General features: G+C 39.9%; 1 protein-coding gene across 1 annotated transcript in view; it reads right to left on the bottom strand.

Annotated features, from left to right (window-relative positions):
• The window catches only part of UBASH3A (ubiquitin associated and SH3 domain containing A), a 37,161-nt gene extending 11,685 nt beyond the window's left edge, over positions 1-25,476 (bottom strand). The window contains exons 1-11 of the mRNA XM_090031640.1: positions 25,364-25,476; positions 23,094-23,147; positions 20,987-21,173; positions 18,087-18,285; positions 15,890-16,059; positions 14,766-14,974; positions 10,164-10,290; positions 5,724-5,832; positions 3,647-3,769; positions 2,148-2,240; positions 580-724 (exon numbers count right to left, since the gene is read on the bottom strand). Of these exons, the coding sequence (XP_089887766.1) occupies positions 580-724; positions 2,148-2,240; positions 3,647-3,769; positions 5,724-5,832; positions 10,164-10,290; positions 14,766-14,974; positions 15,890-16,059; positions 18,087-18,285; positions 20,987-21,173; positions 23,094-23,147; positions 25,364-25,476 (1,529 nt within the window). The remainder of the gene's footprint in view (positions 1-579; positions 725-2,147; positions 2,241-3,646; positions 3,770-5,723; positions 5,833-10,163; positions 10,291-14,765; positions 14,975-15,889; positions 16,060-18,086; positions 18,286-20,986; positions 21,174-23,093; positions 23,148-25,363) is intronic.
• Positions 25,477-25,592: the final 116 nt, after the last annotated feature.

Below are 25,592 nucleotides of genomic sequence, written 5' to 3'. Positions count from 1 at the left end.
TTCTCTCTCTCTCTATATATATATTAGTGGTGTTTCATTTAAATCATGGAAAAATGTGGAGTTGGGGTTAATTTTTTAAAATAAAAAATTAGGGATTTTTTTTAAATCAGAGAAAACCAGGAGCCCTACTTATTACTCCTTTCTGACCTCTTTACTTGGACTGTGCACTAAAGAAAGGAATTCTTAGTGATTTTTTTCCTGACACATTTTTTAAAGTGGTCTCACATTTATTTCAAGAGAAAAATAAAATATTGATGACCATAGTTAATGTCTAAAATATGTATATGCTGACATACAACAAACCATGGGCTGGATGTTGCAAAACTAAAGTCAGTGCTGTCAAGTGAATTTCAGTCTTCACAAGAATTATTTGCCTGTTAGCGTGTTACATTGCCAAATATGACTGAACCATATGAAAGAACCTGTTGTGCAACTTATTTTGGGATCAAGTCATGTAGCCTTTAAATCAGACCCTACTTACTCTATTGAAATCAGTAAACCAAATCTTGAATCAATCATTTTTGGCAGTTATGATACCTAAGAATTGTCAAGAAAAAAAAAGAAATGTGCCGAATTTACCTGTAACTGGTGTCTATATTGTACATAGCCTCTGTCAGTTCTTTTGGTGTCATAAAGGTGGGAATTATTTTGCTTGCCTCCCATTTGGTCCATTCAAAGAGTCCAGGTTCCAACCTGATTTTAATTCTTTTTTCCAGTTTCAGTCCTGTCACAAACAGTATACATACTTATAAAAAAGAGAAAGCTACACTGGAAACTGTTATTTTTAGTCTGTAGAGGCAATTTTATCCATTGTTAACAATAAATGTAAATTAATAAAATAAAGTAATAAAATGTAAATTAAAGCAAAAAAACCTAAAGCATACTTCCCAATCACTACAGGTAGCTGTAGTTTTTCTGCATCCATAACAATAATCCTTCCCAATAAATAGGTAAAGTTCTGAAGCTAGTCACAAATAACCAAGGATTGTTATATTCTTGCCACAGTAATAGCAAGCAAGCATCACATTTTAAGTTGTTATTTGTAGACTGATGTCACTGTACTATGCAAAACAGAAACAAAATGGAGACAAAGACCTATCCTCGGGGATGATACACTCCGAGCAAATGTCAAGAATAAAGTGTTTTGTGTTATTTTTTTATATACTGTTTTGCCAAGTATTCCTGGGTAAAGCAGTAAATCATGACTTATGAGCACAAAGCCAGACCCAGAATTGGTATTTAGTCACCTAATTCCAGTGTAGGGGTTAGAAGCTTAATACCCGTGTGGAACTGCCCATAGTGTTAGAGGATATACTCTCTCTTTAAGACAGACAGTTTTAGCTTTGCTTTTCTTCTCTCTGAAGTCATCTTAACTCTTGTAAACACCTAGAAGAAACAGAGTTTCTCCTCTTTATTCTGGAATAAAACGATCTATGGTTTTGTGGTTTTCAAAGAAATATTTGGGTGACCTAGCATATTGAAGTCCTCAAGAAGAAAAACATCTGTCTCTTAATAGTACCACAAACCTCTTTGTTTGAAAATACAAACAACTGGAAGAGACATTCCTCTTCAAACATCCTCTTAATGTATACATGTCCCTTCACTGCACTGGAAATATTTTACTGTTGTCCCAAAATCATTTGAGAAACAGTTAAGTACAAGAATTCCAGCATAAGCTAAGAATAATACATTCTATTTCACCTGACATGTATTTATATTAAAATCATTTCCTTCCATTTTATTTTCATTGGACAGAGGTTCAAGTGACTAGGGGTACATTGTTATAGAGGAAAGAAGATGTAGTAGCCACTCACACTGTCACGTACCCCTTGCTCTAGACAGAAGGCTCTGTTGTCACTGATCAATTACATGGTAAATATCAAAAAGCAGTGCAGTTCTGTAACTGATTTGCTTTCACCAATTAAAAGTAGAGCTGTCTTTCATTGAAGGCTAAGCTACAGTCATTTAGCTTCCATATTCCATAATAAAACTTGCACGCAGATAGTCACCACAGAACAGCTGACGTGCTGCAAACTCCCACCCCCTTTTGCCTCACACTAGTTAGTTCATCTGCCAGCACCTGTAGTAGAATACTGTTTTGGGCATTTTAATTGCAGCAAAAACAATGAATTATTTTGTTAACCCACCTTGTAGTATATGGTGAGCTGTCTGTATACAGCGGAGTGCTGGTGAAGAGTATATGGAATTAACTGCAACTTCCTTCTCCAACAAAGCTTCTCCTAGAAGGAAAGGCACATCATATGTACTCCTTTACAATTAGAGATAAGAAACTGCTGCAAAATACTTATTTGATCTTTGCTGATTGTGAAATGGACTCCTACCCCTTTCTTTATTAATTTTCCCCAATTATTCTAGTGAACTATGTTAGTGGCTAGAATGCTTGTGGAAAGAAGACATTTTAAACCAATGTAAGAAAAACAGTCATGGAAAGTAAATTTTGAATTTGTAAATGAGATTTCAATGTTTGGGTGATATGTGCCTTAGACATACATACATCGGACAGTGAGAAGGAGGTGTTTATCATATAAACCTGTTATTAAAAAATGTGTTTATCAAATCAGGTAATAGAAAGATCTCATACATCATTGGCTTATACTAGCCAATGTCAGATACTCACAGCGAGTTACTGTACTACAATTTACAAACTAGAAAAGTTGCTTGCCCAAGTCTCCTCTTTCTCCAGCCAGTTAACACATATGCTATGATATGATATTGCTTTACAGATTAGAAACAAATCGACTGCTATGTCTTGACTATTCCCTGCAAAGGCAGAGCTGAACAGTTCTGCACTCTGGGCAGGATCAGTGCAGGGGGCAATGGCAGTGGCTGGATCACCACTGCTGGTTGCAGCGCCAACTGGCAGCACCAATACCTGCTGCCGTGGGTGTATTTGGAATTTTGAAAATGGGGGTGTAGATGGTGAGGTGCATCATCACATATAAAACAACACATATTTTTCTCCAGTTAAACATAAAGCAGAAGCTTTACTAATATGCCAGGGGCCTAGGACTACATTATTCAGTTTAAGATTGAAACAAAAACAAATATAACTTAATTGGAACATATTAAAAAAAATCTGAAGGTTGTGAAATAGGAGCTTCATTACTAGCAGCAGCCAACAAACAGAAGAACTGAAGACCAAAGGATAGTTTAATTGGTGATATATCAAGGCCATTGAAAAGAAGAAGAGAAGGTTATTAATACCTGGGGAATGAAGAGTTTAGAAGGGATCAGGTAGATTATAATGAGCTGCTCCTTCAGCATTGTCTGACTAGAAAGGCTGCTGCCCCTCCCAGGTGGTTGGCCCACCCCTAGCTGCTACCCCCAACTCAGCACCTGGGGCTGGTGCTCTGCTTGCCCCCCCTTAGTTACACTACTGATTCGCTGCCATGAAGTGGCAGAGAGACTCTTGCACTACATGAACAATTGGTACTGATTTCCATAGTACAGCACCATCATGAAATGGTGAGATCCTCCAATTGCTGTCTAATAAAGGAGTTCTACCAGCTGAGTGGACATGCTGAATTACTATCGCAAAGACTACAAAGCAAAAATAAACTTACACTAGTCACAATAGCGTCCTTCTGATCCCCTTAAAATTATATTAGAATAATGCTTAACTTGCCTACAAGTCTAGACTGGAAAATCCCACAATATGATAAAGGAGGATCATATTCATAATTTTTGATGCCGTCCTTTCTTTTTGGTAAACTTGTAGGAAAGTTCAGATCCACTCTTTGGTATTTTCCTGAAAGAAAACAGAATATTGAATCCATAAATATAAATGCAGCAGTACCTGAGTATACATATATGAATTTCCATTCTGTAGGCACAATTTTTTTCTTCTGTATTTTAGTTTGGATCAGATTTTCGGAACCAGCTAAATGTCTTGCTGATGACAAAAATAGCAATTCCTAAGAAGAACACACATTAAATTCACCAGAATGAAGCTGGAACGATTTCATAGATTTCATAGACATTAGGGCTGGAAGGGACCTGGGAAGATCTTCAAGTCCAGCCCCCCGCCCAAAAGGCAGGAAGTCAGCTGGGGTCATAGGAGCCCAGCAAGATAAGCATCCAATTTACTCTTGAAGGTGTTCAATGTAGGTGCTTGAACTACCTCTGATGGCAGGCTGTTCCAGACCTTGGGGGCTCGGACAGTAAAGAAATTCTTCCTTATGGCCAGCCTGAAACGGTCTTGCAGGAGTTTGTGACCGTTCGACCTCGTCATCCCATGGGGCGCTCTGGTGAACAGACGTTCCCCCAGATCCTGGTGGTCACCCCTGATAAACTTATAGGTGGCCATCATATCACCCCTGAGCCTGTGCTTTTCCAGGCTAAAGAGCCCCATGGCTCTCAGCCTGTCATTGTAAGGTCTGTTTTCCTGACCTCTGATCATGCGCGTGGCTCTTCTCTGGACTCTCTCAAGCTTCTCCACGTCCTTTTTGAATTGTGGAGCCCAAAACTGGACGCAGTACTCCAGCTGTGGCCTCACCAAGGCTGAGTACAAGGGGAGAACGATGTCCCGGGATTTGCTTGAGAAGCATCTATGGATGCAAGCCAGCGTTTTGGTCGCTTTACTAGCCGCAGCATCACATTGCAGGCTCATGTTCATCTTGTGGTCAATGATGACCCCCAAGTCTCTTTCTTCTGTAGTGCTAGCCAGTGTAGCACTGCCGAGCCTATACGGATGCTGCAGGTTTTTCTTCCCAAGGTGGAGAACCTTGCATTTTTCAGTGTTAAACACCATCAGGTTCTCGTCCGCCCATTTGCTGAGCCTGTCCAGGTCAGCCTGGATCACCTGCCTGTCTTTTAGTGTGGATGCTTTGCCCCAAAGTTTGGTGTCATTGGCGAACTTGGACAGCCCGCTTCTGTCTCCAATGTCCACATCATTAATGAAGATGTTGAACAATATGGGTTCATAGAGTCCCACTAAGTCCTAAAGGAGACCTCTTATAACTAACAGTTCATCTCCTGTAACTCTCCAAATAGCAGAACAACAGAGAAAACAAACAAGGAGAAATTTGCTGTGTAGGATTCAACTAGGACATATATTTTGGTAAAAGCTGTGCAAACATTTATTATTGTCAATATTTTCCTAGCAAAAATCACCATAACCCAGAAGATCTTCAGCCCAATGATTTCTTTCCCATTTCCCACAAAAAGAAAAAAAAAGATTATTTGTTTCACCTCAGAATCACCCTCCAAAGTTCAAAAACACTTGAACTTTCGCTTAAAGCCAATGATGAGATCCTACCAGTTTTTCATAAAACCTGCATTTTTTTGTTGGGATAGGAGATAACTATTAGTCATCTGCTCTACAATAACTTCCCATATACATACTCTCACCCAGTAGCATATAAAACCTAACTCATGGCAGTTTAATCCTCCATGAAAAAGGGCTAAACTACTATAATTTAGCTTTAGCTTATCAAGGGGTAAAACCTTGCACAAGGGTAGTTACTGAAGAGCAACTGGTAGTTGGTAAATCCCCTCCCATCTTTTACTTCATTAGTAACTTGTTCATGTGCCCAGACCCAAGGTGTTCCATGAACTATTTCTGTCTACGAACTATTTTTTCAGCATTAGCATTTAATTCTGGTTTGCAAACATTTCCATGCAGTAGTTTATATTTCACATATTATCATCATCATTTTTAAATCTGATTTGTTAAGAGTCAGTCTACCCGTTCCTTTACTTACCATCTGCCATTAAACATTGCTGAAACCAGGATTTCCCAAACACTTGATCCAGTCTTTCCCCGTGGCGCATCACTAGCAGGCCTCTTCTGACAGTAACGTTCTGAGAAAACTGGATGAGAACATTTATTTTGGTTATAGTATCACCTGGAACCTGTGACTAAGATATTAGTGCCTTCGTGCTAGGCACTGTAGAAACACAATAAGGAACAGTCCCCTTCCTGAATAGCTTGTAACATAAAAAGACAAAAAAGAGACGGGGTGAAAAGAAGAAAGTGTTGTTAATCCCAATTTTACAGGTGAGGTTCTTAGGCACACAGAGACCTAATACTGTGTCCCTTGGGGGTCAATGGAAAGTTGCTATGACTGTAGTAGGCTACAGAGTAGGTTCTAAATGCATGTTCACTCTAGGAAAAGGGTATGCTGCTAGTATGTGAACATCTAGCATGGACAAGACTATTATAGTTTCCATGCACATTATCTTCTTGAGGTAAAACAAAAGAAGGAAAATAGCATTTACCCCAGCTAGCTAACATGTTTTTTTCTCACTTCTGCCCACAAGAATTTTCGCACCAGGAGGGTACTAAAACACTGGAACAGGTTATCCAGAGAGGTGGTGGACTCTCCATCTTTGGAGGTTTTCAAAACCCAGCTAGACAAAGCTCTGGCTGGGATGATCTAGTTAGGGCTGGTCCTGCAGGGGGCTGGACTAGATGAGCTCTTGAGGTCCCTCCCAGACTTAATTTTCTATGATTCTATGTTACAGGCATAACTCCTTGTCTATACCAGGACAGAGTATATCTTTTTTTTCTTTTCTTGCACGAGTGAAAGAAGGTCTACGTTGCTGATAGAGGCAGGAACTAACCTCAAACCAATTTTAAAGTCAAAGCTTCTACTTAGAGATTATCCCCTCTCTTTTTGAGCTGGAGCACACATGCATATCTTAAACAGTGCCGATTTGTATATCGACAGTTATGTAGCTATATTTATAGGTAAAAAATATATGTCGTATAAATTCAAATAATCTTCTCTATGTGTATATTATACTGCTTTGAGGAAAGCAAATTTAAGCTCAAACTCAGAAGTAGGTGAAACTATTTTAACAACTTCCTCAGTGCTGATCAAGTCTACCATCATTGCTAGGGTATACAAGCTACAGCTATATGTTTCCAATAGTAGACATCAAAATTAGTGAATACATGAGGATGCAGAGAATGAGAACCCCATGAGGGGTGCTAGATGCAGAGAATGAGAATCTTTTGGAGAGAGCTTGCATTCAAATACTCCATTGTACACTAAACCATATTATAGCTCTGTACCAAGAGAAAGACTTTTCAGCTTCAAGAAGAGATGTTACAGTACAACAGTGAGAGGATTATGGTTCAAAACTAGGGTTTTGTTGTCTTGCTATGCTGGTTTGAGGCAGAGGGAACTTCTATCCTCTGGCCTTTGAGAACGGATGTGTAAAAAGCTGCAAGAAACATGCTGTAGATTCAGTTACAACTCTGAAAGATGTGTATGTAAGGAGCATGTAAGCAGCATTATCACAAAGCATTTCTGCAGGACATATGCATTCAGTGCATGCAGTTCTCTTGCTCAATGCTAGAATAGTGTGAGTAGGAGTTTGCTCCCAGTGCCACTTTACTTGTGGTTTCTGGGAGGTAGTGGGATGAAGCCGCCCCTTACTCTGCAGTGACTCACTGTTCCCTCTAGGGCTGTTAACATTCCTGACACTGCCAGTTACTGCTAGTTCTTCTGCCTCTCCTCTCGTCTCCATGCTCTGCCCTGACACTCAGTTTCTAAGAGTACTGTGGCTCTGTATTACACTGCATTTGTGATAGGAAAGTTATGGTAAAACAAAACCATGCAGCACCCCTGTGTTCTGTACAGGGTGTGGAGATGCAAGGCCAAAGAGTGCTCAAGGCATGAATTGCATTAACAGATCCTAGTATTATTAATGCTCTGCTTAGGAGTCAAGGCAAACACTTTCTGCTCCAGGTCTGTGCTCCATGTCCACATTGTTCTACATTCCCAGCAGCTTAACGAAACAATGTCAGTGCAGGTATGATAGAAATCTGATCCATTCGTTTTATTTTAGCTTTATAATACAGATCATGATATACATCAGTCTATTCAAGCATATAGGTGGTAGATAGGAATTGAGAAATATCCCTTTAAATAGCTTGGGCCTTATATTGCTGAAGCCATCAGCATACTTCCAGGGAAGTTACACAGTCAGCTTGCCAGGCCCTGCATTTTATATTTGTATGCAGCAATTGGTTGACTGTGTCTGTGTGGTTTTCCATTTTCCTAATGTTGTGTGGACAACATGGACACAGCAACGCCTTAATCCTCTGCTACACACATGAGAGGCATTCTGTTGCAATTGGGCCCATCTGGTTTGGAGCAGAACTTTGCTCCACATTCTGGCTGCCAGTTATCTTCTGCTGGGAAGTGATATTTCCAAAAAAATTAGGTTTCTGAAGTGCGTGTTTACATAGTTCAGACCTGGCCAAATCACAGAGGAGGAGCTGTCAGGAAGGATGAATAATGGGGTATCTTTTAATCAGGTTCAGGAGACAATTGGATAAATTCACACAGGAAGGATCCATAAGTAACCATTATCATATTTGCTTCCATACCACACACTCCTCTCCCCGACTCAATCAGCCCTCCAGAATTGAAGTATGTGCTGTAAGCAGAAGAGGTGATTTTTCTTCACTGGAACAGAAGCATTACTGCCACTGGGCATGTCTACGTGTGTTCTTTAATACACATTAGCCTATTTTAATGTGCATTAATGCAGTGAGATTTGCTATGGGGACACCCTCCCCCTGATCAGTGGGACTGGTCACAGGAGAGACACATGTCCCCCCGACTAAGGTGGCACCAGTCGCCCATGTATCCAGAGTAGGAGATTGTACCACTTCTGGGGGGAGTCTATTCCAAACCCTGGACACTCAAGTTGTAAAGTAGTTTTTCCTTATTGTCTATTCTAAAGAGGTCTTCTAGAAACTTATGACTGTTAGTCCTAGTCTTCCCCTGGGGAGCCTTGGTGAACAGACATTCTCCCAGTCCCTGATGCATGTCCTTTGTATATTAATAGGCTACCACCAATTCCCCTCTGAGCCTTCTCTTCTCCAGGCAGAACAGACCCATATCTCTCAGCCTGTCATTGTATGGCCTGCTCTCCATACTTCTAACCAAATGGGTAGCCCTCCTTTGGACTCTATCAAGCTTCTCTTTTGAGTTACTGAGAATTAAAATGGGGTAATGCATATTAAACATCACTTAAAAGCCATGCTCTTTAGTTAATGTGCATTAAGACCTCAGAATGGAGGGCACTTTAACATGTGCTCCAGGGTGGGGGGGCAGCACTTTAATTAGAGCGGCTTAATTAAAGTGCCACCGTATCTCCTGTATCAGTGTTGCTGTGCTTAAAAATGGCAGTGGGGACACTTGAATGAAAGCTCATTAAGCGTGGGGACACTGATACACGAGACTCAATCAAGTCTGTTCTGACATACTGGAATTCCAGCACATTGGAGCAGTCTCCACAATTATGTATAGGCACCTGGAGGCATTAGATTTAATGCACATTAACTAAAGTGTGTTAATGCATGTGTAGATGTGCACTTTAACGCACATTAGAACATCACTAAAAAAAATTGTGCTATTTAGTTAATGCACATTAAGACAAGTTAATGCATATTTTCTTAGTACCTCACAATGGAGGGCATTTTTACATGTACTGTGGGACAACCCACCAGGTGCTTTAATTAGTGAGCTGAGGTAATTAAAAGTGCCCACACATCACATGTATCAGTGTCCCTGTGCTGGAAAAATAGTGGTAGGGTGCTTTGAAATAAAACACATTAGATGAGTTTTATTTCAAAGTGCCCTGCTGGTATATTTTTTAGTGTGGAGATGCACAGGGCCACTGACAACATGGGAAGCTACCAGAGTGTGTTAATTACCATGCTCCAGCAGACTTGATTAATTGAGTCTGCTCTGATGCATTGGATTTCCAGCCCATTGGAACAGGCTCTGTGCACATATATAGGAGCCAGGAGGTACTAGATTTAATGTGCATTAACTAAAGCATGTTAATACACATGTAGACATGCCCACTAGTGTGAACAATACTTGCCAGATTATCTCTTTATCTGACTATAGGCTTTTTCTTGATATAGAGGATCCTTTCATTCTTTGCACATAAAGAGAAGTGTCAGCACATTTCGGAAAACGTACATTTTTTCATTTCTTTTGCTACAGTTTGATCTGCATTAGGTTTTTAATACAAGGTAAAAGCAATATATTTATAAAAAATATTCAAACAGAACAAAAATGCTCCATTAAATGTTAATTTAAAAATATATATTTATATGAACATACTGTGTCATTTATGTATTGGTCAAACAGTAAGAAATGAAAAACAATTACCTGGAAAGCAAGCATTTTGGTTACACTCTTCACCACTACTGGATTATGGACTTCACCGTTCAGCTTTGTACTAGGTTCACTTTCATCTTTGGTGAGCAGTCTAGAAGATGGAATGAGTGTGTATTCCCTATGGGAAAAAATAGAAGCAAAGACTTATAGAAAGATAGGATTCTTAAGGCATGGATTTGTATACAGGGAAGTCAAAAGCAAAATTCCTGTTGACTTCAAAAGGAGATGCACCATCATGTGCTAATTTGATGTTATTCTCCAAAATGCATGTGAAAAAGTGATGCCAGAGTACTTGTCATTTGCCAGGTTTTTGGCTAATGAACAATACTATCATAACATGTGCATTCTTTAAAAGCTAAGGAAGCAGCTTGCTCTTGTCACCTCTGTGACAACAGTCACCACTACCTATCCTATGCCCATAAACATCAGTGATAAAACTCCAAATGAGGGTGGTTCTCCGGTCCTTCCTCGTATCACCCTACTATTACCATTTTACAAAGGATGTAAGCATACACCAAATAAGGAGATTTTAACAGATACACTTTTACACTGTTCTAATACTTGAGACCTCCAAGATTTTTGCCTTCACATCTCTTTTGTCCCTCCTTCCTTTTTTATGGCTAAATGAGTCAACAGATTATGAAATGACTGGATACATTTTCATAGACATGTGTACCTTCTTGGCTGTAGCCTCAATGCAAGGAACACATGTTGGGACAATTTGTTTTATTCACAAATCACCGTAAAGCCAGATGCTCAAAGTGACCTGTGTTCAAATCCCCCATTGGGCTACTTTATGAGTCATAACCCCTGCAACCCCATCCCCTGCCCTTGAGCAACGGGAGGAGAGTAAGTGGCACCGCATTAGGAACAGTATCAGAGATATCCCTTTGATATAGCTCTGACTGAACTGGGTCAAAGGTTTGCCAAAGCTGAGATGACCCATCAGGCTGGCATGATATGAGGCATGGTGGTTTCTGTAAATAAAAACACACAAGGGAGTGATGTGACTAGCATTACATCTAGCCACTGTTGATTCCCCAAACTCAGTGACTACGAACTCATTTTATAGCTGGGTCAATGGAGGACTGGGTAGGGGGTATAAGTATTTGATACAAATCCAGAACAAATCTCAAATTCATGCTTCTGGATTCATAATGTGGTGGCCAGATACTTTACCTGGCTACCACCAGGGCCATACCTTGGGGGGGGAGTGAATCGGGGTGACTGCCTTGGGCCCCATGCTTTGGGGGGCCCTTGTGAAGCTGGGTGGAGCAGCCGTGGCAACTCTGTGCCACTGGCTTTGCGTCCAGCCTCTCACTGCACCCCCCTGCTGTCACTGCAGATGATGGTGGCAGCTTCTTCGGGTCTGGGGCACAAGGGGTTGGAGCCGGGGCAGAGTCCTGCATGGGCTGATTTGCCCTGGGCCCCGCATCCTGCTTGGGTTGGCTCTGGCTACCACTTTCCTAACTGCTGTCTTACACTGCAGCATATTACTACTTCTCCTATTCCATCAACACTGGTTCATCTGCCTAATCAATGAAAAAAGTGTAGTGGCAAAAAATTTTTCCATCTTCATGTTCTGGGATGACCAGTTCTGCTTCTGCCTACATGTCCAGTTCCAAAATCTGAGAAGCACATTTTGAGCCATAAGACGGTTCTTATTAAATGAGAATACTTCCTGTTCCAAGTTTTCATTTATATGCTCTCTATACATTTGCTCATGCAACTCCTAAGCTAAGAAAAGCATGCTAGAATGTTAAACTATAGTATATGATGGTAAGTCATGGGTGTAAACCTCCTGAAATGTAAGTGTCAAACAGGAAATTATACATGGTTAGCTCCCTCGCTCCACTCTTTGAGGATACAGGACTATATTTTAGTCCTTTATACACCAAGCTGAGCTCTTATATGTATCATCTGTTGGGCATGCAGCTACAGAGCTAAACACAGGAAATGAAACAGATGGCTTTTGAGATATGAAGTGATATCAAGATCAGAGTAGCAGTGAAGTAGAGAAGCGGCTTCTACATCTTCTTATTACTAGTTATCGCTGTCACCATTAACATGAACAGGAGGAAAGGAGAAGTAGTAAGTAATACACTATATATATATATTTTAAGTCAACATATTTAGGATATACAAAAATGTATCTGCTGCCACATTACTTATGCAAAACTTGGTGTGACAGTGTTTTTAGACTGAGATGTATGTTAATCTCAGTCTGAGATGTATGTATACCAATTGTCAGTGTGGAGTGACTATGCTTGCTTCCCACACTTGTTAACTTCCTTAAGGCCAATCTATATTTTATACAAGCCATAAAAATCAACAGGAAAGATGCTCATCTCTTGTTACACAGAGAATGGAGCAAACTGGCTAGTAAATGCACAAATCCAGATTATGACAAGGGAGGGTGCTCCTGTTTCTAATGTATTCTTGACCCAGCCAGAAGTCTACAGGATTTCCCTGATTACAGTATCTCCAGCATTTTGCATCTTTTAATGAAATGAAGACAGCATGCAAACATATGCTAAATTTGTTTTTCCCTGGTGTTTTTCTCTGTCAGAAAAATCAATTTTAATATATCCTGAGAGTTTCTTCATGTGCAGCAGAACTTTGGATTTTACAAAACTGTAAATGTCTCTGAAACTGTGATTTAAAGTCACTCATGCAATTATGGTAAATAGAAACTAGTTAAATTAAATCATCATTATTTATTTTGAAGATACATTAAGTTCCCTAAATTGATAGCACATCACCTGTTCAGATAGACTGAATTTTCTATGGATTTTAAAATATACTGTTCATTAGTTTATAAGTGGTAATTAATTATGCAACAGCCATTTAAGAAAGTTCATGTTTTGGGTCTTATTTTCTCCAGCCACTCTTAGCAAAAGGATTGCTAGTTTTTGAGAACTGATCACTAACCTGTAGACATTCTAGCAGGCTACAGCATTTAAGAATGGCTACTTTTAAATGTATTACTGTTTGATTTATTGATGATATTCATCAACCTTTTTCCCTATCACTGCATTTGTTGATATATATTTTACTTCAAAGGAATGTCCTTGAATCAAAGTCTTCATTAAAAGAAACAACTGTTTTTATTCATTATAGTTAGAAAAAGCACTTGAAAATGAAGTGCTGTAATCACTGTCAAATAGTGTCACTTTTTATACTTGTTATCAAAGAGAGGCTCTTCTCAGGAAACCCCCCACCCCAAAAAAACCCAACAGGAGCTATTGAAAGTACTCAGAACCTAATGTTGTATTCAAGATTCTTTCTAATAAAGACACTGAGGAAGTCTCGTTCAAGAGCACTGCATTGTTGCATATGTTAAGGCCACATATGCTTGTTTCCTCCAAACTGTGTAGAAGCCATGCTTGGGGATGTGGGAGGAGTCTGGTATAGAGCTTGTCAGGGAGATTCTAGGAAAGAGCTGAATGGCTTGTGTCCCTGCTGAGTCAGAGATAAACCTGTACTGCACTGTTTGTGATGTCCTTCTAAAAGTGAGGTGTCAGTGGGTAGAGGCATGAAGGATGTGTGCTGTCGGATGCCTTAATAGTTAATTTCCTGCTTGAGGTTGTCTGTTGTATACCTTTATATACATGTGTATTTGTTTGTGGGTGTATCTATAGATACACTACATAATGTGGATAGATACACACACTATATATACACTACATAATTTGTATAGATACACACACTATATAGATACATACACACATATATATACTTATATATATATAGTATATAGACATTTATATATAAAAATATATATAATATTTATTTACAGTTATACATGTAGATGTAGCATACTCCTCTATGTAATATTTTTCCTGTATAAATTGAGCTGCTAGAATGCTCTAGGCATTTTCTACACACATACAAAAACATATTTTTTGCTTAGCCAAACTTAAAAACCAAACAAAAGATGAAATACAGAAGGATGGAAGATGCCACACAGGAGAAGTGATTGAAGTGACCATTGGCCTAGTCTTGTTAGTTTCTTTTCTCCTTTTCCCTTTGCAGGTACAGATGAGTACCAGGAAAAATGAACGAACAAGGAAAAGAAAATGGAAAAAGGAAGGGCAGTAGATGACAGCCTGAAATAGATTTATACCCACATACTTTAGAAAATAATTTTCTGAGATTTGGCTTAATTACAAAGAAACTAACAATGCTCTGACACAAACTCTAACTCAGGAGTTTGTTTGCCTCTCTCCAGGTTTGCCTGCTCCCACGCTTCACCCTTGTTCAACTCTCAGTGGCTTATTTTCTCCAATCTTTGGTGCTACTGAATGATACATTTGCATGCTATGTGCTACGTTGCACAGCCAACCCTAAGCCCTCTGCCCATACAGCCTTTCCCAAACTCCTTAGGTGCTGGGTGATGTTAAGCAAGACCTCTGTGCTGGAGTGAGCTGGCCAGAATCAACCAGCCTCCTTGCAGGTTTCCAACGTCAACCAACAGAGTCCAACAGCGGGAATCAAGAGAAGAACTCTGCCATTGTGGTGCATCATGTAAGGGAGCCCGGTATACAATATGTATGTATTCCTGTGGCAGTTATGGAGAGGAGTTTCACTAACCTGTGTTTAACCCATGTGTCTGATTCATTGGCTCTCTCTGTGTAATTTTCAGGAAGAAATCCCCTGCAGCCAGTTCGGTGTGAGGTACCGATCACCCAGCCTTCACTAACATCAGACTGCTGTGTTCGGTCAACGAATATCAAATCCCCAGCGTTCAGCATTAGTTCATCAATGTTCTGAGGCTTGTATTGGAAAACTGCTCGCAAGGTCTGAAGGGGAATAAAAAAATATGTCACTTCCAGGACTCTATTATAAATTATTGGGAATTTCAGAGAAGATCTGTGCACTGTACACTGAAAAATCAATGCCTTTTTTATACAGTAACTTATTTTTGGATGACACTTTTCTTTAGCAGAGATAGAATGTAATATTGTAGGTTCAATATATACATAAAATGTATGTCCAGTACATTTGGTCTTCATAAAAGAGTTACATACAACAACTATAGATTAGTAACTACATAAAATATTTTATGGTACATTTCCCACAACAATTTTCAGTTCTCCCACGTTGTCCATAAAATCCTGCTATAAGATCCTGAATAGCACAATATACTGTATTGGAATATGATATGTTTGAAAATGGCTGAAAAATAAACATGAACATTTTAAAAAATCTATTAAAAATGAAAAATGTGTCCAGTTTTAATCACGGCTCCTTTAATAAGAAAATTATAAAGGACAGAATCATTCCCTATACTGGGTACAGATATTTCTCAGACTGGTACAGTTGCGATTACCACCCCAGCCCAGGAAAGCAATGATCTTCCATGAAAGAATACTATCACTTTCAAATGCTATTTGTGTATTTCCTGTGTCCTTATTTTCCTCTTCTAGAAAAATCTGGTTTGCTTGTTAAGAGCACGGAATTAAATACTGCTGATCTGCATGTCAGATCATCACGTAATGCGCCATAGATATCTTTTACTGATTTTGAACAAAGTTTTTTAGTCTGAGGATGCACCTAGTATACTAGTACTGTATATTAAACCAATGGATGGATTTACTTTGTTCATTAAACTGAACCAACGGATTCTGCACAGACACATTTTTTCTCAATGGAAAAAAAAGAAACAAATCTGTGTTTTTAAATATGTGGCTAAAGGAGAATAAATAATGCTGTACCTGGTAATGTACAAAGCGCATGTCCCTAGAGTACAGAGTAGCTATCCACTGGCAACCCTCTCCTGGGTTGATCGATCTAGCCAGTTGTTCCAAAGTCTTCTGATGGTGAGGAGAAAACTTATGAGCCAAAGTAAGGTGGAGCTGCTTTATACAAGGCTTCACATGGCAATCTAGGAATAAAATAATCATGCTATGATGTCACCAAATGAAATGAAGGTTACCTATGCTGTTTACAGATGTTGACATTATTAGTCTTTCTAGCACCATGGAGCAGAAGTCAATTGTACACTATTGACTTCCATGCCGCATTTGAAACAATGTAATAATGGTAGAGCTTACTGAATTCTTGGCCAACAGTTTATTTACTGAAAAATGTTGTTTTGATCACCCAAAACTGAATACTTTAAGATGTAAAAAGAAAATCTGGATTTAGATCTTATGATACTGCTGTTATTCTCTCCCCACTTTTATCCAATAGCCTTGGAATTAGGGCACTCACCTAGGGGGCAGGAGGCCTGGATTTAAATTTGTTGCCTGAATGGATTTGAGCCCACGCCCAAGGGAGTGCTATATGGATACAAAACCAGGATGTTCTCAGTTGCCTTTTGATGGTGTTCCCCTTTGCATCAATAAATGAATAAACATTTGCTGGAGCAGAGACTGGAACTTACATGTTCCACCCCCAGGTGAATGTCATAGAACCACAGAAACACAGGGTTGGAAGCAGCTTTGAGGAACATGTTATCCAAATCCAGGCAGACATGCAAGAAAGCTATCCCTAAATCACTGCCGTCAAACACTTATTCAGCCTCCCCTTAAAAACCTTTTACTACCTTAGTGCATTAACAGTAAGAGGGAAATGTGGTGAAGGAATCTCCAGCCCAACTTCCTTCCTCACCCAAGCAGAAGTAGTTCTGGCTAGTGCAGCCCTAGGTTGACAACTACCCATGCAAACTCAAGGGGCAGAAAAGGAGGCCAGGATCAACATTGGTGGCTTAAAGGGAGATAGATACACAGCATCTGTGTGCAGATCATCCGTATGCTGATGAAATGAGTGGTAAGGAAACCTCTATGACAGGAAGTTATTCTAATAGAATTGCTCGTTTCTTTTTGCATTGGGCCTTGTTGTTCTCTTTACTAACTATTACAAAGGCTAAGCTATTGATGTGTTGAGACCACTGCCTAACATGCTGCCCACCACTGTTCTCCTTATTTCATTGAATTCTGTCATCTCTCTGTATGCGTGCACCATCTTCTGCCATGTAGGTAGCCTGTATGCTTCCTGGGGCATCCTGTATGCTTCCTTTTGTTTTATGTGTACACACCACGTAGCAAAGTAGTGTCTTGGTTCATGACTGGAGCTCCTACACACATATGCGGAGCCAACTCTGAGGCACTGGAAATCCAGCGGTCAGTGCAGACTTGATTAATCAAGTCTCCTGGAGCACAAAAATTGACGTGCTCTGGCAGCCTTCTGCATTGTGTGTATCAGCGTTCCCATGAATGTTGCGTGCCCCTGGCAGCTGGTGGGGCACGGCGATGGTGGGAGCACAGTGGTGATGGCGGTAAGCAGGAGCTTCCACAGACGGAGAGGCATGGGTTGGTGACGACCCACAGACGCTGCCGGCGGTGTCAGCGGTGGGGGGGGTGGAGGGCAGGTGGTAAGTGGTGACTGTTGATGGCACCTTTTTGTAGGGAGTGCACTGCCATGCCCAAGGGGTGCTCGTGTACCCCCTACATGTCACCCCTGAGTGTCCTCATGCATCTTCACACTGAAAAAAAAGTAGTGGGGCATTTTGAAATAAAACATGTTTGATGAGCTTTAGTTCAAAGTGGCCCACTGCCCTTTTTTCAGCACAGGAATGCACAATGCCGCTCATACACGTGACGCATGAGTGTTTTTAATTAGTGCAGCACGCTAATTAAAGTGCCTGGTTCCATGTTCCACAGCATGCATAAAAATGTCCCTGGAGACTATTTCAGTACAATTAAGATATAAGAATTACTAAGGCTTTCTATGTTGTCCTTCATTGTAATCTCTAAACACATCCCACAGCTGCACAGTAAAATACCTATCATCCCCCTCAGAGTCCTTGGCTCTTCCCTCTCTAAATAATTAGGCTATATCAAGAAAATAGGTGAATAAAACTGTTTTTGTTCTACAGTCTGCTCAGTTTCTACCTAATGTTGATCATACCTGCTAAGGCAGAAGCCTCGCTAGCAAAAGCCACAGCAAATTCTTTCATGATATTTGCATGGCTATCACTGACAAAAAACCCAAGGTAGCTGGTAGATGAATGTAGTGATAGGGAAGGGACTGGTGGAAAGGTATTTAAAAACCTATCACCAACTTTCTTCAGGGCTTCGTATAAGAATTCCACTTTCTGATCTTCACACTAAAAAAGAAAACATATTGACATATGCATTACAAATCATTAATATCATCCACAGTCACTGGTTTGGCTTCTCTGAGAGTCACTGCAACAATGCAAGAGAGGCCAAGCAATGCAATATTTTGCTATTATAATAGAATACTTCCGGTACAGAGTATAATATAGAGATATTATGGAATATCCCCTTCACTTGTAAACTACCTATTAATATCCAGTTCAGGTAGGAAGTGACCAAAAGATCTAACCATCTGGCAATTATGCATGGACGTTATAAAAAAATCAGACAGTACAGTCCCTTTTCTAGCAGGCATATGTTCAAACCACAACACCACCATCATAATTATTAATCGACACTTGCTGGCATCATAGCAGGATGGATGAGTACTGTTCATGTGTTCATGCAGTGTAAATTACATTCTAATTGCTGAAATGTTTCCATCATAAACACCTGAACAGCATTGTATGAAAACTTGCAGATGCCCCTGCTTATTCATCCTTTCTTTGCTTAATCCAGACTGATCATGGCATATTTCAAGAGCAGTAAATTCATTACAAATTAATAAATAAAATATGGATTGTCTATAGATGTCATTAATGGTCAAACACTACCACAGCTGTACACTTCTTGTTCCTCTCTTTTTTATAACTTTAGCAGCATCCTATAGCATGAAAGTAAGATGAATATAGTATTTGTCCAGTTGCTACATTAGTATACTCTCCATTTTTCTTCAATACATCTCAGGTAAACTGGTGCTAATTTGCAGCTTTGTCAACAGTGAAAGGTACACTTCAAGGTCTCCAAAGCTTCTTCAGATAAACATAACTTTTAACAGAAACTTTAAAGTTCCTCCTTTAAAATCTACACATTCATTCCTGACAGGGGAGATAGCACTCATTCTGTAGAGAATACACAAGGGATCAGGAAGGCCAATTAGACTCTTACCACCTTCAGATTCAGAAAATAACCCAACATACATACTTTTGAAAAAACTGCCCTAAGTGATTTAGGAGCCTAAGTTGCATTAAAAAACGATTACTTGGGCATCTTAGCACTTTACTCTTACTGGTTTGGAATAAGACTTTGGCTCTGAAGTGCGTAAGGGCCAGCTTTTTATCAGTATTTAGATGTCTGAAGGTATAGACATTGGCGGCTAGGAATTTACAAACATACCTAAGTGTGCTGCTTAAGCACATTTGTATGGCCTGCTAGGCATTAATCTGCACCTTTAACCTTCTTACATTATAAATCTGGTTTGGGGTTACTTCTGGACAAAGGTGTGCAACACAGAGCTGCGGGCCATATCCAACCTATGGAGCCATGTCTTCTGGCCTGTGGGGCCCCAGAGGGTTTGGGATCCAGGGGCAGGGCAGGAGGCCCAGCCAAAGTCCAGGACACAGAGCCCCCTGGGGATGTGTGTCAGTGGTGAGGGGCAAGTGATAGCTGCCTTAACCCCTGTGGCTGCCACTTTTTGCTGCACTGCTGCCACTCGCCCCACCACTGCCACCTCATACAGATACAGCCCGTGAGGAGCTCTGCAGTCTGGATCTAGCCCACTGGGGTGGGGTGACTTTGATACCCCTGCTTTATACTTTCCAGTCATTTGGGCCCAGATCAACACACACATTAAGGCACAATTTTTAATGCACAGTGGTGCTTGCTCTCTTTCCACAACTCCTGCAGAACGACATATGCCTGAGGGTCTAAATACACCAAAGGATACCTCAACTGGAGTTTAGCACTATAAATCTGGACTTGAGCCACTTTTGAAAATGTTCCCCCTTGGCAATACCAAGCTTCACAATGTGCCCTTTATGATGGATGCTGAAATAAAGCTTGAACTAGCAAGAACAAAAAGCAAACAACCTTTTTTTAATAGATATTATTAGCACATGGAACTTCCTCAGGACTGAAATTTCAAAACTGAGAGCAACAGGTTCCAGTCATCATCCAAAATAAGTGAGAAATGCATTCATACAGAGGAGACTCCCATGCAAGATACAAGTTTGAGAGTTTGCTCTTCTGTGCAAACTGCACACCTTATTTTCACAGTCATTCGGCAAATCTGGTAACTGCATATCTAGAAGGCCACAAGGGGTAATATAGCATCTTGCTCAAGCATCTGATTTAAAGCTACAGTCATGCTAGCTACACACAAGAATTAGGTGTGCAGTTGCATACACCTATTCATATATGGAATTTCAAATAAGAGACCCTGAGCATCAGAGTCCAGCCACTGCACTCCCACAAGACTTGACAATCTCCCTTTCCTACTCTCCCTGCTTCTAGTAACTAACACTTCATTGGCCTCAACACTGTGATGTATTCAGCATTCAAATATTTTTCACTGAGATTTGTAAATTCAGAGAGCAATAAATGCAGTTAGTTTAGCCAGTTTTCCAGCATACACTAGGATGGGAGACTTCCAAAAGTTAACACTTAATTGTACACACACAACTTTGTACATTGGATCACTCCTTGTAAGAATGAATTTTGCATTTGTGTATGCAAGTGATGCACAGGTACAGCCCATGTGCCTGCACAAAACAATCATAAGTGGATTTTGCTCACATCACTTTTACTAGTAAGTTTTATGCAAAACAGCTGCACGTACAAATGAAAACCCTTGCTCAACCAAACCCTTCTAGTTGTATTTTACACTGGCAAAGCTGTTGTGCTCAAGACATTTTTTAAAGGTTTTCTTACCGTAAAGAAATCACAAAGAGTTATATGTGGAAAAATCTCATGAGCTCTGTTTTTTGCACACTGGCGTTTGCTCTCTCTCCAAAACTCCTGCAATTTGTCATGAAGGGGGCCAGAGGGGCACAAGTAAAGAGCATATTCCTGAGGGATTGGATCGTCCAGAGAAGGATCATTACAATGGGAATGCAACCTAAAATTGAGAGCATATTATACATTGTAAATAAAGCCACAGATGTACAAACAGTCTTCATTCACTTTGGCAGAGACAGGTGCAAGAAAGGCAGAAAAATAAAAACTGAAATGGTTGTTACTTGAGCAGAAGCTTAGAATGAATTAAGAATAGGTTAAGACTAGAGCTGGTAAACATTTCTTGCTTTTTCTTTCAAATGAATGATTTGTTTCTTTCTGGGGTGGATCCAAGGGGCATGCAGTGGTGCACTTATCCCCCTCTTTCCATTTCTGCTCCTCCCAAAATTTAAAATCAGCTGCTTGGCAATGGCAACAATATTTCTAGCCAGGCATGAGGGAATCAACTGACTTCATGGTTTATCCTAATCTATCTGATCCCTTCTAAATTCTTCATTCCACAACCCTCTCTTCTGTTTAATGCTCTTGATGTTCAACCCATCAAGCTATCTTTTGTTCTGCAATTCTGCAGTCTGTTAGCAGCTCCTGGTAATGAAGCTCCTATTTCACAGCCCTGCAGATTGTTCTTAACTCATTCCAATGAAGTTATATTTGTTTTTGCTTCAATCTTAAACTGAATAATGTAGCCCTAGGTCTGTAGCACACTAGTAAAGCTTCCAGTTTATTTTTAATTGTTGTTTTATATATGATGATTCACCACACAACTGCACCCCTATTTTCAAAATGCCAGATCCACCCATGCTTCTTTCAAAATTTGGAAATCAAATCAACAAAAATGAAGGGGTTTTGTTTTATTTCCAAATAAATTGTTTGGGTGGATTTTGTTTGCTTTCTACTTTTTTGAAAAAGGGGCAGAGGGAAAGAATGAAAGAAAGAAAGAAAAATAGTGGAAAGAATCACCAACCAAAATCTGAAAACAAAGTGGAGGGAGTATTGTTAAAAAAGACAACAAAAAATCCCATAAAAACAACCAGCAGTTTTATACAACAGCAAGCTAAAAGATCCCAACACAACAGAAACAGCAAATGTATCAACTGGGATTTGTAAGTCATGTTTCAGTTGGTTATAGCAGGCATTTTGGTCTGTGAGTTGGTTTGTTGTCTCCTTCAGATCTTTTTGAATCACAGGGCAATATAATTTCTGACAAAGCTTGTTCTGTTGTGCAGCTGTCGGACTGGGGTGAAGTAATGTAATACTCAACCATCATTCAAAAAGTTGGAAGTGAACACAGTGGCACACATTTGTATGCTTTACTCATACATGCACCCTATTCCAAAACTCTCCAACCGTCTCCTGGAGCATAAGATCTGATAAGAGTCACTGCTTGTGCTGTCTCAGCTTCGTTTGCTCAGTGGAGAAAAAGCTTCGATGACCCACAAGTAACAACTGGCATTACCTATGATCATGCCTGCCCCAGTTCTCATTTTGTACCACAGAGTCTTGACAGTTCCACTTGACTTTTACGGCCGTGTCTCATCTGGGCCTGTTTTCCTTTCCAGTAAATTCCTTTTAACCCCAAATCTTCAGAATTCCTTTACAATGGCAATCTTTTGGATCTTCAACATCCTTTTTCTGTCATTTTCTGTCCTTTCCTCATGGACAGAAGATTAACAATTTCCTCTAAAATCTGCAGTCATCATTCAGTTCCGTGATAGTAAAGCTTGCTTGTGTCTGGGAAAGTGGGTTCGCTATCCTCAAGTTATCTCGTGGTTTGGAAACAAAGAACCCATTTCTCAGAAGCAAAAACTGATCTTGCTTTACACTGCATGGTGTACAAATATCCTTATGCCCAGGAGGGACCTGATCAGACAAAGCTAATATCCCTTTTTCCATAAAGTAGAATACAGATGAGCTGAGGTTTAGTTTAGTTTTACCATGATGTCTACTAAATCCAAATTCAGTGTGGGAAACAAGTCATAGGCAACAACACTTGAGAAAGTTCTCTTTAAATAACAACACTTACCATTTTGTAGCATCTTCTATTGTCTTTCGTCCAGTAGCAGCCAAAGCTTTTTGCCTAGGAGAAAAAAAGTGGAGATTTGCCATGAGAAAAGAATAGCTGCAAGTCAAATAAACATCCTTTGTATTCCGGAAGCTCTTCCTTGATACAAAGGCTTAGTGTACAGGTTTACTTAGGAATGTGTTGTCAAAATGCATACACACTGTATAAATATGTTTGCTCCACACATAAGGCAAGTGTATTATTAGAGAAAGGCCCAAATATAAACCTCAGGACCAAACCCCTATTACTACAGAGGGCCAAATCAAAACCTTAGATCGAAATGTGCTTACCTGTGGGATTTAGAAATCCAGATCCAAAATTTCCCAGTCGGACTTAGTGTTTGAATTCAACCTATTAAAGAGTTAGATTTGAGCCATAGGTTCAGCAGCAAACCCAGATCCAGATCAGAAGTTGCATTCTGAATTCTTTCTAACATATAACTACTCCTCCCTGGTACCAACTCAATTTGTAACAGAGCTGCTCTAAACAGCCCGGCATGGTCCTACATACGCAGAAGCTTTTGAGACCAAGAGCTGAGTTTTCACGACCAGTTTGGAAGTGGAATTTGTGTATTTGAGCTCCTAGAAGTGACCTGCAGATTCCTTGGAAAGACAGGGGAAGCAGACATTGACTCCTCTTTCTTTTGCAGCATCTAAGTTTTCATGAAGTCAATATTTTTTGTATCATTTAATTCTATTTCATTACAATTATTATACTTGCAGCAAGGGTCTGGTATCTGAGCACCTTCCAGCAGTGCCTTAAAACAACATAACTAGTATTTGCCTGATTTTTGCCTTCTTTCTATCTTCTCTTCTACAAGTGGGAAATTATATATGAGTTTGTAAAAAATGAAAAATAAAACAATTAAATGTTTCCAATGCATGAGAGATCGGGCCTCTTTATTCATGAGTGCTCAATATGGCTACAACATAACCTCAGAATCTTTCCCTTCAAGCTTCTCCCATTTCACTGTGGACATTGATCCCATCCATCCTTCCTGCAACTCAGGTCTCCAACCTGTGCACCATCTTCAACTCAGCCCCATCTCAGAAGCCTTACATTCAGCATGTGTCTAAATCCTGCTCATTTTTTTTCTTACTAACATCTCCATCTTACTAACACCTCACATTCAAGCTTTCCTTATCTCATGCCTTCCCTATGGCCATTTTTTTCTCTGGACTGAACAAATGTAATTCTGCCTCATTCAAATCATTCAAAATCCTGCTGCACGCAGCAGTTTCCGGGCTCATTTGACAATGTCTACCCTGCAGTTGCTTAAATACTAGTGTACCAGCAGACTTTGGCAACCCACACTGAGCTCCGTGCTGTTCTGGGTAGACTGCTACCCAATATACTGTACCTAAACTAGCTAGTTTAAAGCTAGGTTGAGTATCTCTACACTACACTAATGTCACTTTTGTAAGTGCAGTGCAGATATACCCTTTCTTTCTATTCTTCCACTGGTTCTCCTTTCACCATGACATCAAGCAGAAGCTACTCTATTCACTTTTAGGACTTCATGGCTGAACTTCACAGTATCTTACCTTTTTCCACCAGTCACCATTGACTTGATTTCTCCCTATACTCGACTGATGGCCCTAGTCTTTATCTCCCATGTGTTAATGTTACAACAAGCACATTTGTGCTTCATGCCATTCTACCCCTCAGCTTTGGGGTAAAGCACATGCATTATCTTTCACCCCCCTTCTGTTTGTTTTTTAAACTTCAACCTAAATTAAGAAGGAATTTTAAAAAATTATAGAATAGGCTTACAGAGGTATTATTAAGTAAGAGGGCTTAGTCTTTTGAAAAGTACAGTCTCTAGTTTTTACATGGTAAGAAGTCTTTGCCAGGTCCTCATACTCAAGATAGGAAAAAAAGTACCTTCAGCTTTAACTGCATTACAAAAAGTGATGAACACAAGCAGTTACTTTGAAGTGACTCTATGAGAGAGCACAATGTATGTAAAATGTTTAGCATGTCTTAAAATCTCTCCACCCAAAAAGCAAATAGTTTAGGGATACTGTATTAAACATACAAAATTGGATTCTCTTGAGGATAAAATCAATACCTTTATACTGTTGCAGAAGCCCAAAGAAACAAACCCAGTCCATAAACACCTTTTGGCAAGTGTGCCTTTTCTCTCTGTGAAAAACACAAGCTATCCATGTTCAAATTTTCACAAGAACCTGCTTTTAATATAATCAAGGTAGCTTAAACATATAACTCACACGGTATGTACAGGGAATCCCATGGATAAGAGATGTTCCACGATAGAGCAGGTGCCTCTATTTTTTACTTTGTTTGCAACTTTTGCATACAGCTGTGCTTCAGCCACCGCCATCTCTTCTACTCTTCCTGTGAATATATGTTCAGTGCAGTCAGAATTTAGGAGGGGGTAGGACAGAGAGAGAAAGAGAGAGAGGGAGAAAGAGAAAGAGAAAAAGGAGATGGAGGTAG

Source organism: Crocodylus siamensis, chromosome 1 (genome assembly GCF_052110815.1).
Source record: "Crocodylus siamensis isolate JL-2025a chromosome 1, ASM5211081v1, whole genome shotgun sequence".
NCBI classification, from domain to species: domain Eukaryota; kingdom Metazoa; phylum Chordata; order Crocodylia; family Crocodylidae; genus Crocodylus; species Crocodylus siamensis.
This window is presented reverse-complemented; position numbering and strand designations above follow the sequence as displayed.